The 15947-nt window shown below is 39.9% G+C and overlaps 1 protein-coding gene across 5 annotated transcripts in view; it reads left to right on the forward strand.

The window, feature by feature from the left end:
- IQCH (IQ motif containing H) overlaps positions 1-4268 on the forward strand; it is a 198932-nt gene extending 194664 nt beyond the window's left edge. For all 5 annotated transcript variants that reach the window (XM_079129578.1, XM_079129580.1, XM_079129581.1 and 2 more), the window contains one exon: positions 3750-4268. In XM_079129578.1, the coding sequence (XP_078985704.1) occupies positions 3750-3860 (111 nt within the window). In that variant the 3' untranslated portion in view covers positions 3861-4268. The remainder of the gene's footprint in view (positions 1-3749) is intronic.
- Positions 4269-15947: the final 11679 nt, after the last annotated feature.

Raw genomic sequence — 15947 nt, forward strand, 5'->3', positions numbered from 1 at the left:
GGAGCAAGGCCTGTGAGGGAGTTTTTGAGACACCAGCTGAACAGAGATGATGGCTGAGTATCAATCAGCAAGATCTGATTCTGATTCCCAGCGTAGACCTTCATTGTATTTGAATGAGTCAAGTGATTCAAAGGACTCAATTGGAAACCACATGTGTTTTTCTGTTAAGGTCCAATTAAAGTTTGATTAAAAGGTAATTTTTATTACATGTTTTTGATTCAAGCTGGGACCTGACCTCTTTAATAACAATGATGAGGATAACAATGTTTTACTCTTCTAAGTGATATTAAAATCTGGAAGGATGACCATTGCTTTTGCTACAAGATGAGAATATTCAAAAGGGAGGAATTTCGTAGTGAGTCAGGTAGTCAGAGTGGGGAGGGGCCCGCCTTGTTCTTCTATGTAATAGCAAGTAAGTTCACCAAGTTTGCAGGACATGAGATCAATATACAAAAATCAGTTGTACTTCTACATATTAGCAATGATGAATTAAAAAATGAAAAAATAAAATGCAAACTGTTATGGTTTGGATCCGAAACATCTCCCAAAGGCTCAGGTATTAAAGACTTGGTCCCCAGTGCAGTAGTGTGTCTGTGTGTGTTGGGGATGGGACCTTTGGGAAGTGGTCGGATCATCTCAGCTCATCAGTGGATCAATCCATGGATGACTTCATAATTTGATGGCATTATTGGCAGTAGTGGTGCCTAGTTGGAGGAAGTAGGTCACTTACAGTGAACACTGGAAGGGTATATCTTGTCTTTGATCATCCTCCCACCTTTGCTTCCTGGTTGCCATGAGGTGAGCAGCTTTTCTCCACCACGTCCTTCTGCCAGGATGTCCTGCCCCACCTCAGGCCTGATCAATGGAGCCACCATGGTTGAAGCCTCTGAAACCATGAGCTAAAATAAATCTTTCCTCCTCTACCTTGTTTTTCTCAGGTATTTTGTCCCGGTGGTGAAAAACTGACTAACACACAAACCACTTTGAATTTCAGTAGTATAAAAAAGATGAAAAGACTTAGTAATAAATTTAACAGAAGTATAATATTGATCCACTGAAAACTTCTAAACATTGGTGAAATTAAAGAATACCCCAAAAAGTGGAAGGACAGTCTACGCTTGTAGAAGTCAAATATTTCTAGGATTGCAATATTCCCCAAGTTGATCTATAGATTTAAAGCAATTTCTATCAAAATTCCACCTGACTTTTTAGTAGAAATTGACAAGATGCTCCTAAAATGTGTGAAAAGGCAAGGGACTCAAAATAGTCAAAATAACTTGGAAAAAAAAAAAGTTGGAGAACTCGCATTTCTCAATTTCAAAACTTACTACAAAGCTCCAACAATCAAGACAGTGTACTACTGGCATAGGAATAGGCATATATATCAACAGAATAGAATTGAGAGAAGACCAAAAATAAACCCATGCATTATGATTAATTGATTTTCAAAAGGGTACCCAAACAGTTCAACAGGGGAAAGAATGCCTTTTTAATAGAAGGTAGTGGAACAAATGGATATTCAAATCCAAATATTGAAGCTGGACCTCTGCCTGACACCACATACAAAAAATAAGTCAAAATGGATCGAAGACCTGAGTGAAAGAGCTAAAACTATGGAACACTTAGAAGAAAACAATGGTGTAAATTGTCATGATCTTGGATTAGCAATGGTTTCTTAGATAAGATGCCTAAAGCATAAGCAACCCAAGTATATATAGATAAATTGGATTTCATCAAAATTAAAAGCTTCTGTGCTTCAAAGACCACCTACACATTGAGATGAAATATTTGTAAATCATAAGGGTCTAGTGTCCACAGTATGTAATGTACTCTTATGCCTTAAGAATACAGAGAATACCTAGTTAAAAAGTGAGCAAAAGACAGACGTTTCTTCAAAGAACATATACGAATGGCTAAGTATATGAATAAATGCTCAACATCATAAGTCATTAGGTAAATGCAAATCAAAACCAAAATGAGATACCATTTGCACCAACATAGCTTTAATTTAAAAAGACAAATAACAACTGTTGGTAAGCATATGGAGAAAATGGAAACTGAAATACTCATACGTTGCTAGTAAGAATGTAAAATGGTGTCACAGTTATGTCAAGTTTGGTAGTTCCTCAAAAAGTTAAATGCAGCCGGGCACAGTAGCACACACCTATAATCCTAGCAGCTCGGAAGGCTGAGGCAGGAGGATCCTTAGTTCAAAGCCAGTCTCAGCAATTTAGCAAGGCCCTAAGCAACTTAGCAAGAAGCTATTTCAAAATAAAAAATTTTAAAAGACTGTGGATGTGGCTCAGTGTGCTTCTGGGTTCAATCCCTGGTACAAAAAAAAAAAAAAAAGTAAAATTACCACATGATCTAGCAATTCTACGTCTAAGTACACACCTGCAAGTATCAAAAATACATATTCACACAAAACATGTACATTAATGTTCATTGAAGCATGATTCTTAATAGCCAAAAAGTACAAACCATCCAAATCTTTGACAGGGAAATAGGTGAATTCCTTTATAGTATATGGTTAATATTCATGCAACAGAGTATTATTCAGCCATAAAAAAGGAATGAAGTACAATGATCTGTTGTGCAACATGGATCAACACTAAAAACATGGTAAGTGAAAGAAATTGGTCATAACAGGACAAATACTGTATGATTTCAAGTATATGAAGCATGCAACGTAAACAAATCCATGGAGACAGGAAGTAGGTTAGTGTTTGCCAGAAGCTGGGGGAAAGGTGGAAAATGGAAAATGAAATGCTAATGGGTACAGGGTTTCTATTTGGGGTGGTGAGAATGTTCAAAAATTGCACAGCAGGGATGGCTGGCTATGAATATACCAAATACCACTGAATTATACACTTTGTAAAGGTGAATTTTATGGTACCTCAGTAAAAAATAAAGGCCTGGGGATATGGCTCAGTAGTAGAGCCCTTGCCTAGCATGTGTGATTCCCTGGGCTCTCTCAACCCCTGGCAACACCATCTCCCCAACTCTGACACCACAGAAACCCAAAGTTAATTAATTAATTAACTAAAATGGGAAGGTGTTGTTTTACTCCCCAAAGACCAATGGAAATAAGTTTTCCCCTCAGCTTGCTGGCCCTCTTTTTAGGGTGACCAGACCAATACTTCTCAAATTATCTGTAGTGAAGAACTTATTTGTGGGCTGGGTTGTGGCTCAGTGGTAGAGCGCTTGCCTAGCATGTGTGAGGCACTAGGTTTGATCCTCTGCACCACATAAAAAAATAAATGAATAAAATAAAATTACAAAAGAAAGAACTTATCTGTATTGTTTTGTTTCTGACCTATCATGTGTCAACATACTTATGTAAAATACAGCCAAATTGAATTACCAGAAAAAAATGAAGTGAAAAAATTAAAGCTATAAAAAAAATGTGAAATTACTTTATGATCCAGCAACACCACTCCTAAGTACATACCTGGGAGTACTGAGTTTGTGTTTGCTTAGAGACTAATCAGAGTAGACTATAAAGTTTTCATTATTAGATTTAATAGACATACATATTTCTAGGAAGGTTTCCAAATTCTTATTCTCAAATTTTTTCTCAATTTCAGCAAGTCTGGTAGCAAGTAATCCATAGATGGATGCCAGTCAGAGCAACCACTTTGAGCAGAACTAATCTAAACCATCCTTAACTCCAAAAAGCAACAAATGCTTGAGGGATGGGTGTTGTTAAGAGGTCTTCAGGTAATGAATATTGTTTTTATTATTTACAGACCACCATTGATGATATTGAAAGTATTCTAGGAGTAACAGAAGAAAACAAAATCAGATTTGAAGAGCAGCTGTCCAAAGACAGTCAGGACCCCTCCAAGCCTGATAAGTGATCCCGAGACACATTAAGATTTTGGATCCCAGTCTGGAGCAGGAAAGGGCAGTATTTCTTTTCAATAGGAATAAAAGCCGAGGACATGAGTTTGTTTCGTTTTCTAAGAGACAAATCAGAACAGATTATAATGTAACATTCTTTTCAAAACTGTGTTTATTAAGTGATATTATCTCACCCTATAAAACCCAAACTCATTGGTGGTCTCACTTGAGAGTGTCAAAAACAATTCCTTCCTCTTCCCGAACTAGAGAAAAAAATAATCTTACAAAAGAAAAAAGTGAAAGTCTTATTGGTCCTTCATCTACTTCTCTGCAAGCTTCAGGATGGTACACTTCTCCTGTGTTATGTTTTATAAAGTTTTCTCCGATTTTTAAGAGTAATGTATCTTCTGCATTTCAAATGTTGAATAAAGGCATAGTCATTGCTCTTCCGGAAAAAAAAAAAAAAAAGTCTTTTTTTTTTCCAAGTAAATAATATGAATTTTTTAAACGATGCTTTATCATTCACTGTATTTTCATTGCACGGAGCCCTATTGTTTGTTGTTATTGCCATTTGAAGAGTTAGCAAAGGCCCACGTCTGGTTCGCCAGAGCGTGAGAAAGTATCTAGGTGGCAGCATCAGCTCTTGGTTTAAGATGCGGTGTACCGGGAGCCCTCTAGCTTGAGTAAACATTGGTGTTCTCTAGTTCTCCCTTTACTACAGCCCTGCGATTCTCACTGGCTGACTTGAGCAGCGCCTTCCAAGGCCAATTGTTAAAGTCTTTCAGGGCTGACCTGAACTCTCAGCATTGGCTTCCTAAATGCACCCAAATATCTCTACATCAGTCAGCTTTACTGAAGGGTGAAATAGGCAAGGTGCAACACCAGAATCACATGTGGGGTTAAAGAAAGGCCTTTCTAAAAATACTTGAGTGTGTTGGGGACATAAATATATATTTTTTTAACCTATGGAATGTCAATAATTTTTAAATCCCTTTTGCCACAGGCTATGAGTTTCTGTGAGAAAATTAACATTTCTCAGTGTGTCTGCTTTTGTTTTGACATAGTTGGAAATATATTAATTAGCCAGGTTTCCTGCCTGTGTTAGGTACAACGATGACCTCTTTTTCTTGCCAGATCTCTAATCCATACGAGGGGTCTATTGTCCAGACACTTGACGGATAGGAAGTCCTACATGCCCATTAGAGTCGCGCCTCTGTTGAAGCCAGAGCAACATAAGGTCCAAGAGACTCATTAGTTCACTGGCACAATCGTGTCCTGAGAGTAAATGAAACCCTCTGTCTCCTTATGGCTCTCATCTGCTCTAGACTTTAAAAGAAAACTGTCTCCGTTTTGTTCAGCCCAGCAGTGGATCATTCACGTGGCGAAAACCCCGGCTTACCAGTACAAAACTGTTAAATCCATCAGGGAAGTTTTGTATGTGGGTTTTGATTAGCACTCCGGAGCCTCAAGCTGCTGGCAATAGTAAAAGGAGCCGGCTCTCTGGTACCGTTTTTGTCCTCACATGATTGGTTTCTCAAACAATGCCACTCGCCTCCTGTGCATATATCATTACCATACACGGCAGAATGTCTCCAAATTCAGGCCTTCTCTCCAGGTTCAGATCGCACTAGAACAGGACTAGGAGCAAGGTTCTCTGCCTCAACACCTACAGCTCCAAAATGAAAAGGCGAAAAAATGGTATAATAAAACAGTCACTCCAACTAATTAGGTGGAAGAAGCCAGAGAACCAGATTAAATTAGTGAAATGTTTTAATTACAGAACATTTGAAAAGAAGCGTAGTCCATTATCTTTTAGCACATACATGCTACAAAGATACTACTGTGCTATGTTAAACTAAATTAAGTTTAAAAAAAATTATTTCTATGTACACAGTATCTAAAGTAACCCAAACATAATTTAGTCAAGATGAATGACTGAGATGTTACTATTGTAAATGGGAAACTGAAATCTTTGTTGTAAGAGGATTCTTGGAAAATGATGTATCATTTTTCGGGAAGTTTGGGGAAGTAAACTTTGTATGAGAGATGACTCATTGTTCAATATGAGTGTTTGCAAGGGTTAGAGAAGCAAACTGTACTAACCATTTAGGAAAGCATTACTGGATAAATATTACCCATTTTATATCAACTTTTAAGAAAACTTTTTAGATGCTGATATTAAATACAGACAACTGTGCTGTCTGCCTGAATCTCCACAATCCACAACTTACTGAATACTTGCTAGGAGCTCCGTGTACTGTGCTAGGAGCTTCAGATATTTTCTTTCATTGCATCTTTCCAACAAACCCATGCAGGTAGGTACTGCTACTGTCTTCACTTTACATACGATGAAATTCAGATTTATTGATCGCATCCCATGCTTTGGGCTAAATGAAAATAAAGTGGGATTCCTGTCTTTTATCATAAATCCTAGCATGTCCTGTAAAGTAGAAGGTTCAGTTTCATTTGCTCCAGACCACACATGGGGTTTCTCTCATCTGTCACAAATTCTAGTGTGCTTAACATATAGAAGAACAGGTTAATTTACACATGCCTCCTGCTAATAAAATCAACCTGTGCAATTGGCAGCATCGTAAGACAACACAATCATATAATCAAATAAATCATAAGAGAAAATGGTGTCAGTGGAATTCTGGTAGTGACGGATCTATAAGATTGGTGGGGGAATGACATCAGGAAGGTACAGCAGTTTGGAAGCTGGAAAGTCATGTCCTACAGTCTGGAGAGATGGCTATGTGGGCAAGAAAGCCCAAATGAAAGGCGAGGAAAGGGCTTCCAACGAGATACAAAACAACCAGGCAGGAGTTGTTTTAGCTATGTCCTCCTAACAACTGTAAGCATCCCATTTTTCAAGCATAAAAATATATCTTTTATCGTAAGTAATATGTTTGTAACCTATCTGATAGCTTCAACAGTTAATAATCATTTGTATTCATCTGGCACCTTTCTTCTAAAGAGCTCAAAGCACTTTACATTTCTTATCTCATTAATTCCCAACACTGTCCCTGTGGGGAAGGTAATAAGTATTTTAACATTTAAATGTTTATCTTTCAAAATTTCTCAAGCATACATTAATTATATTTCCAAAAATGTAAATGTTCATTAGTTTTATTTTACTGTTCCTCTGGCTTCAATGTGCATGACACATTTGTTCAATTCCTTAAAATGTACTAACCATAGTAAATCTCATTTGGAAAACTATAATTTCAGTTGCCAAGATAATGTGAGGGTGGACATTGGGTGAGGGATGCATTTGCTTTTCTCACTGGAAAAAGCTTGGTTCAACCCACTGCTAGAGCAAATGAAATTAGCTATGGCTCCTCTGTATTTTCCTTATCCAGTTTGTTAAGGTTTGGATCTGGTTTGTGTGTGTTCCCAAGGGTTAATGTGAGAGCTGGATGCCTTGTATAACAGGTCTAGAGAGGTGGTGGATCTTTTTTTTTTTGGGGGGGGGGGTACTGGGGATCGAACCCAGGGCCTTGTGCTTACAAGGCAAGCACTCTACCGACTGAGCTATCTCCCCAGCCCCTGAGATGTGGTGGATCTTTAAGAGACAGGGCTCTGGAGAAAGGTAATTTGGTCATGTGGGTGGGCATTACCCTTGGAAAGGATGAAAGCCATTTTTTTTTTTTTTTTTTGGTACTGGGGATCGAACTCAGGGCCTTGTGCTTGCGAGGCGAGCACTCTACCAGCTGAGCTATCTCCCAGCCCTGAAAGCAATTTTTGAAGGACAGGTTTAGTTCTTGAGAGAGTGGATTGTGGTAAAAGACCATCCCACATGCTTGAGCCTGTTTGCTAGAGCAGCTATTTCCTTTCCCAGCCAAGGAGGTCCTAACCAGATTCGGGCACCATGTCATTTGGACTTTCAGCCACCAGAATCATGAGCCAGATAACTCTTCTTTATTAAGAACCCAGCCTTGGGCTGAGGATACAGCTCAGTGGTAGAGCATTTGTCTAGCATACACAAGGCCCTGGGTTCAACTCCCAGCCCTGTAAAAACAATAGAAAAGAAAGAAAAAGAACCCAGCCTCAGGTATTTTGTTATAGCAACATAAAATGGACAAACTATTCCTTCCAAAAGATGTGTCACAGAAGGGTCATGACAGCATCTCATCTTGAGGCAAATTGAGCTAATATTTATAGCACTGCCTTTTTTTTTTATGAACTCATCAACATGGAACAGAAATGTGATACATTCTATTAGGAGTTACATCCCAATGAGTCACAGAATAGTAAGAGCCAGGAACAGGTCTCTGCAACCTCCCTCTTTCTGGTCTGGTCATATCTTCCTCAATTTTCTATCTAGAAAAATGGCTGGTAGTAATACCTGCTCCTTAGGGAAGCAGTAGAGATTAATTGGCCAATGTTGAGAGAGTGTTTCAAAGATGAAGCATTCTACATAAATGTTTAAGTATTATTATTACATTGCTACTTCAAATGGAAGTTCTAACTTTGAAATGTGATTATACACTTTCCAGAATAAACCCTTCATAACCACATATATAGGTTTATTTTTCACTCTAACAGTCTAACTCATGGTTGTGAAACTTTATTGCACTTGATGGAGGGCCTTGGCTTTTATTAGTTTTAAACTGCTGGTTTCTGGGGTATTTATGTAAATGAGGGAAAGATACCAAAACAGTAAATAATAAGCATATCCCTGCTGCTTAAAAATCTGTTGGTAAAAACAACTTTTGTTTTGTTATAAGAAGATCCTAAACATAGCACAGAAAAATATAGCTTGGGCATCTATTGCCTAAAATAGTTTACAAGGATTTTGTTTGTTCTTTGCTTTAGTTTTTGTTTTCTGAGGGTTTTGCTTGTTTGTTTGTTTGCTTTGGATAGTGACTTTCCCCCAAGCATTTATCATTTTGTTTTGTTTCTGCAATTGTACATTTGTGGGTATACACACAAACACACACACACACACACACACACACACACACAGACACACACGGGGCGGGTGAGTAAAGTGGTACATTTTAAGATTTTTAAATTTAATACACTAGTATAAAGTCTACCAGATGGCTGCTGGAAATAAGGCCACACCCAAGTACATTTGCCTCATAAGGAAAGTTATGAGGAAATCCTGGTCCCATAAACTTGACCACAAAACAGCAGACCTTCCATTGGTTGCAAAATAAATTCCAAATTAAAATTTTAAAATTGGTTCATTTAAAAATTCATGTCACTTTACTTCTCAGCAGAAAACAAAATACTTTTCATTTATTGAAAAACTCAAATTATCTAGGAACACACTATTTTCAAGTCCCCTTCATAATGCTTTTCCATTCACACTCACATTTTTTAGTTGAATACAATCACATTTCTCAACCAAAAAAAATTGCAACAAAAGTGAAAAATTAGAAATGTCTAAATGTTCAATAATAGCATATTGCCTATTAAAGATTTCTATGCAGCTACCTACCACAGGATGCAGCCTTTCCACTTGGAGGCACCTACCCAAAAGAAAAGGAAGGATATGTCCATAGATGGACTTATACCTGAATGTCTAGCAACTTTCAGCCAAAACCTGGAAACAATCTAAGTGTCCATCTATAGATGAATGGACAAAAAAATATCTGGGACACACATAGTGGACTACTACTCAACAATGCGAAAGAATGAAATATGGATAAACTCAAAACCATCACGTGAAGGAAAAATCCTAGAGAAAAGACTGCATACCCATTTATCTAACATTCTAGGAATATAAACTGTAGCTAGTGGTTTCCTGGGAGCAGGAAATGAACCCACAGTAGGGTGAGGAGGGCCGGGAGGATGGCAAAGGGGCAAAAGGAATGGTCACTTCGTTGAAGTGTAATGATTTCTTGACTGTTACACACACACTAAAACTTAAGTTGTATCAAGACAAACAAGGCCACACATTAGTTAAAGTGGTAAGAGCGGATTTATTCAGTAATATACTATTGCAACAGGGGTATGAGATTAGTGTGAGTTGACCTCAAATTTGAATGGCACAGAGGTAACTGGGCATTTTAAAGGGAGAATGAGGCTAAGGATAGTTGAGGAGGGACTGGTGCAGGCAAACCCACCTGGTGTGCTAACTGGCTAACTGGCACTTAAGGAAGTCGGCCTCCTGCCTTCCCTCAGTGCGGGGAACAGGGGCTCGACCTTCAGATATCTGCTAAAATAAACAGTGAGTTCCTCAGCAGCCTTGAGTTTTCTCGGGCAGGCACTGTAAGGGGAGTTGGGGTCATCTTAGGGATGCCGTCTTCAACTTCACACCACATGTCAGTGTTTAAGTCTTCATAGGCCAAGACGAAGGCCTGATTGAGAAGAGGGCTTGGAGGAGCCCAACTGGACTTTAGTCAAGGAGAAAATCTGTGTGAATGTGTGCAGTTTTTGAAGGTGATATTACCTCAAAAGGATATTTTTATTTTTTAAATATTTTTTTAGTTGTCGATGGACTTTATTTGTATGTGGTGCTGAGAATTGAACCCTGTGCCTCAAAGATGCGAGGCAAGCGCTCTACCACTGAGCCACAGCCCCAGTCCCAAAAGGCTATTTTTAAACATGTATTAGCATATTAGGATATGCTAGAAGAAAATATTTAGTCCCTAGTAAAACAACATATTGTAAAACAGCATGAAAACTATGATGCAGAAGACTGTCAGGATGAAGTCCAAAATGTTAACACTGGCTACTTCTCGATGAGGGGATTTTTCTCCTTTTTGTATATTCTATTTCATAATGAATCTGTTTTTAATTAAGGGAGCAAAGGAGACGAAATCTAACAGGATGGGAGGAGTTGAGAAAACTATATGAATGTTTTTAATGTAAGTTCTGCTATCTGAAATGTCAATGAACTTTGTCACAGCCTGAGAACATCATCAGCACCTGCCTGGTCCAAGGTCCCAAAGATGACACCAGAGAGCAAGGGCACGTTCCCCCTACGATAGGGATTGATTTCATTCTGAGTCTGCTCTCCTCAGTCTATTCTAGATTTCATACCAGACCACAGCTTTAGTCAAGCAAACACAATGCATAAATAGGTAAATGACCCCATTCACCTGCGAATATTTGGAAGACAGAATAATGGTTATGTGGCATTTGTAGATCTTCTAAATGGCTGTGGCATACATGACATCTGCTTTAGACTTGAATGTCTTTTTTTTTTTATTGTAAACAAATGGGATACATGTTGTTTCTCTGTTTGTACATGGTGTAAAGGCATACCATTTGTGTAATCATAAATTTACATAGAGTAATGTTGTTTGATTCATTGTTATTTTTTCCCTTCCCCCCACCCCTCCCACCCCTCTTTTCCTTCTATACAGAGCTTCCTTCCTCCATACTTGCCCCCCTCCCTAACCCTAACTCTAACCCTAACACTAACCCTTCCCTCCCCCCATTATGTGTCATCATCCACTTATTAGCGATATCATTCTTCCTTTGGCTTTTTGAGATTGGCTTATCTCACTTAGCATGATATTCTCCAGTTTCATCCATTTGCCTGCAAATGCCATAATTTTATCTTTCTTTATGGCTGAGTAATATTCCATTGTATATATATACACCACAGTTTCTTTATCCACTCATCAATTGAAGGGCATCTAGGTTGGTTCCACAGTCTGGCTATTGTGAATTGAGCAGCTATGAACATTGATGTGGCTGTATCTCTGTAGTATGCTGATTTTAAGTCCTTTGGGTATAGGCCAAGGAGTGGGATAGCTGGGTCAAATGGAGGGTCCATTCCAAGTTTTCTAAGGAATCTCCACACTGCTTTCCAGAGTGGCTGCACTAATTTGCAGCCCCACCAGCAATGTATGAGTGTACCTTTCTCCCCACATCCTCGCCAACACCTGTTGTTGCTCGTATTCTTGATAATCGCCATTCTAATTGGGGTGAGATGGAATCTTAGGGTGGTTTTGATTTGCATTTCTCTTATTACTAGAGATGTTGAACATTTTTCCATATGTTTGTTGATTGCTTGTAGATCTTCTGTGAAGTGTCTATTCATTTCCTTAGCCCATTTGTCAACTGGATTATTTGAATTCTTGGAGTAGAGTTTTTTGAGTTCTTTATAGATTCTGGAGATTAGTGCTCTATCTGAAGTATGATTGGCAAAGATATTCTCCCACTCTGTAGGCTCTTTCTTCGCATTGCTGATAGTTTCCTTTGCTGAGAGAAAGCTTTTTAGTTTGAATCTATCCCAGTTATTGATTCTTGCTTTTATTTCTTGTGCTATGGGAGTCCTGTTAAGGAAGTCTGGTCCTAAGCCGACATGTTGAAGATCTGGACCTACTTTTTCTTCTATAATCTGCAGGGTCTCTGGTCTGATTCCGAGATCCTTAATCCATTTTGAGTTTAGTTTCTTGCATGGTGAGAGATATGGGTTTAGTTTCATTCTGTTGCATATGGATTTCCAATTCTCCCAGCACCATTTGTTGAAGAGGCTATCTTTTCTCCATTGCATATTTTTGGCCCCTTTGTCTAGTATGAGAAAATTGTATTTATTTAGGTTTGAGTCCGTGCCCTCTATTCTGTACCATTGATCTACCTTTCTATTTTGGTACCAATACCATGCTGTTTTTGTTACTATAGCTTTGTAGTGGAGTTGAAGATCTGGTATTGCAATATCCCCTGTTTCACTCTTCCTGCTAAGGATTGCTTTAGCTATTCTGGGTTTCTTATTCTTCCAGATGAATTTCATAATTGCTTGCTCTATTTCTGTAAGGTATGTCATTGGGATTTTAATTGGAATTGCATTGAATTTGTATAGCACTTTAGGTAGTATGGCCATTTTGACAATATTAATTCTTCCTATCCAAGAACATGGAAGATCTTTCCATCTTCTAAGGTGTTCTTTAATTTCTTTCTTTAGTGTTGTATAGTTCTCATTGTAGAGGTCTTTCACCTCTTTTGTGAGATTGATTCCCAAGTATTTTATTTTTTTCGATGCTATTGTGAATGGGGTAGTTTTCCTAATTTCTCTTTCTGAAGATTCATCACTTACGTATAAAAGTGCATTGGATTTATGAGCATTGATCTTGTAACCTGTTACTTTACTGAATTCACTTATGAGTTCTAAGAGTTTTCTGGTGGAATTTCCAGGTTCCTCTAAGTATATAATCATGTCATCAGCGAACAGGGATAGTTTGAGTTCTTCTTTTCCAATTCGTATCCCTTTAATTTCTTTGGTTTGTCTAATTGCTCTGGCTAGAGTCTCAAGAACGATGTTGAATAGAAGTGGTGAAAGAGGGCATCCCTGCCTTGTTCCAGTTTTTAGGGGGAATGCTTTCAGTTTTTCACCATTTAGAATGATATTAGCCATGGGCTTAGCATAGATGGCCTTTACAATGTTAAGGAATGTTCCCACTATCCCTATTTTTTCTAGTGTTTTGAGCATGAAGGGGTGCTGTATTTTATCAAATGCTTTTTCTGCATCTATTGAAATAATCATGTGATTCTTGACTTTAAGTCTATTGATATGGTGAATCACATTTATTGATTTCCTGATGTTGAACCAACCTTGCATCCCTGAGATGAAACCCACTTGATCATGGTGCACTATCTTTTTAATATGTTTTTGTATGCGATTTGCTAAAATTTTGTTGAGAATTTTTGCGTCGATGTTCATATCAGTTTGACACAACTTGGCTCTTCCTTTATTTGACAATTCCTTTAGGATAATTCCTCCCTTTGCTGATTTGCTTCTTTGTTTTTCATCTCTTCCTCATGGAATATTTTGCTGAGAATGTTCTGTAATGCTGGCTTTCTTTTTGTAAATTCTTTTAGCTTTTGTTTATCATGGAAGGATTTTATTTCATCGTCAAATTTGAAGGTAAGTTTTGCTGGGTATAAGATTCTTGGTAGGCATCCATTTTCTTTCAGGGCTTGGTAAATGTTGTTCCAGGCCCTTCTAGCTTTTAGGGTCTGGATTGAAAAATCTGCTGATATCCGTATTGGTTTCCCCCTGAATGTAATTTGGTTCTTTTCTCTCACAGTCTTTAAAATTCTGTCTTTATTTTGTATGTTAGGCATTTTCATTATAATGTGCCTTGGTGTGGGTCTGTTGTAATTTTGTGTATTTGGAGTCCTATAAGCCTCTTGAACTTGGTTTTCCATTTCATTCTTCAGATTTGGGAAATTTTCTGATATTATTTCATTGAATAGATTGTTCATTCCTTTGGTTTGTTTCTCTAAGCCTTCCTCAATCCCAATAATTCTTAAATTTGGCCTTTTCATGATATCCCATAGTTCTTGTAGATTCTGTTCATGATTTCTTACCATCTTCTCTGTTTGTTCAACTTTGTTTTCAAGGTTAAATATTTTGTCTTCAATGTCTGAGGTTCTGTCTTCCAGGTGTTCTATCCTATTGGATATGCTTTCTATGGAGTTCTTAATTTGGTTTATTGTTTCCTTCATGTCAAGGATTTCTGTTTGGTTTTTTTTCAATATCTCTAACTCTTTATTGAAATGATCTTTTGCTTCCTGTATTTGCTCTTTTAACTGTCGATTGGTACGATCATTCAATGCCTGCATTTGCTCTTTCATCTCATCGTTTGCTTCTCTGATCATTTTAATTATGTACAATCTGAACTCCTTTTCTGTCATTTCTTCTGCCATGCTGTCATTGGGTTTTATTGATGTAACATCTAGATTTGTTTGCAGCATTTTCTTTCCTTGTTTTCTCATATTGTTCAGGTATCAGTGGACCGCTGAGATATTGCAGATTTCCTTTATTGACTTACAATGTCCCTGAAGATTTCTATATATATCCCCTCTTAGCCTTCAGTAGGCTGAAGTCTTGGAGGAAGTTGATAATGCGGTGCTCCACAAGGAATCTGCCTCTCTAGGAGTGGTGGCCTTCAGGTGGGGTATATTCCCTGCTAGTGGGCAGAGGTGCCTCCACTTGTTGACCAATGGTCATCCAAAGGGGAACTAGGCTGCGGGCTGAGGCAAGGCCTTCTTGGGCCTGTGTCTCTGGTTTTACCGTCCTTGTGGGGAAACCTCACCTGGCAGGGAAGACTCACCCGGTGGGGAGGTCTCATTGGTCAGTTCCCTCCTAGAGGTTCCCTCAATTTACAGCTACTGCCTGGGCTGGGCTGCCTTCCTCTACAAAGTTCCCAGGGGCCCGGCCCTACCTCCTGGGCCTGGGAGCCTCACCCTTCGCAGATGAATCTCCTTAGGCTGCCCCTCCTCAGAGAATCTGCCCGCAGGCCTGGAACCTTCGCTCCGCCCCTAAGCCTGTCTCTGTGCGGCTCTTCCACCCAGAAGCCTCCTAGATCCTGGGACCCTGCTCTGCACCTAATCGCCTGGCTATGCAGCCCCTCCTCTGAGCAGCCACCTGGGGCCCGTACAATCGCTCTGCGTCCCAGAGACCCGCCACACACCTCTTCCTCCAGACAGCCGCCCAGTATTCCGGTGTGGTCACTAGGAGTCCAAGCAACTCACTGCGTGCCTCCTCCTCCCACTGACCACCCGTAGCCCGGGGCAATCAATCACTCCGAGTCGAAGTGACCCTCCCCGTTCCTCCTCCTCCTCCAGGTAACCCCCCGGGTGTTCAGGAGCAGTCACTCTGAGTGGCTCTGAATCCACATGACCCGCTGCATGCGTCCTCTGGGCAGCCGCCCGGAGCTCTGGTGCGGCCACTCAAGACCAAGCGACCCACCACGCTTCTCCTCCAGGCAGCCCCCCTGTGTTCAGGAGCTGTCACTTTAAGTCCAAACAACTCACCACTCGCCTTCTCCTCTGAGCAGCCGCCTGGAGCTCCAATGCAGTCACTGCGAGTCCAAACGACCCGCCGCGCTCCTCCTCCTCCTCCTCCTAGTCCTCCGGGCAGGCCCCAGTGTTCAGAAGTGGTCTGAGTCCAAACAGCTCGCCATGCAGCCCCTCCTCTGGCAACCGCCTGTAGCTCTGGTGCAGTCACTCCGAATCCAAGCGGCCACGCTCCTCCTCCTCCTCCTCAGGGCAGGCCCCGGTGTCCTGAGTCCACACAGCTCTCCTCGCCGCTCCTCCCCTAGGCAGCCTCCGGAGCCCCAGTGGTGGCTTCGAGTCCCAGCGTTGTGCTGAGCGGCCTCCTCTCCGATGCTCCCAGTTGTCCGAGTTCACTGCTC

Source organism: Sciurus vulgaris (genome assembly GCF_902686455.1).
Source record: "Sciurus vulgaris genome assembly, chromosome: 2".
NCBI lineage: Eukaryota > Metazoa > Chordata > Mammalia > Rodentia > Sciuridae > Sciurus > Sciurus vulgaris.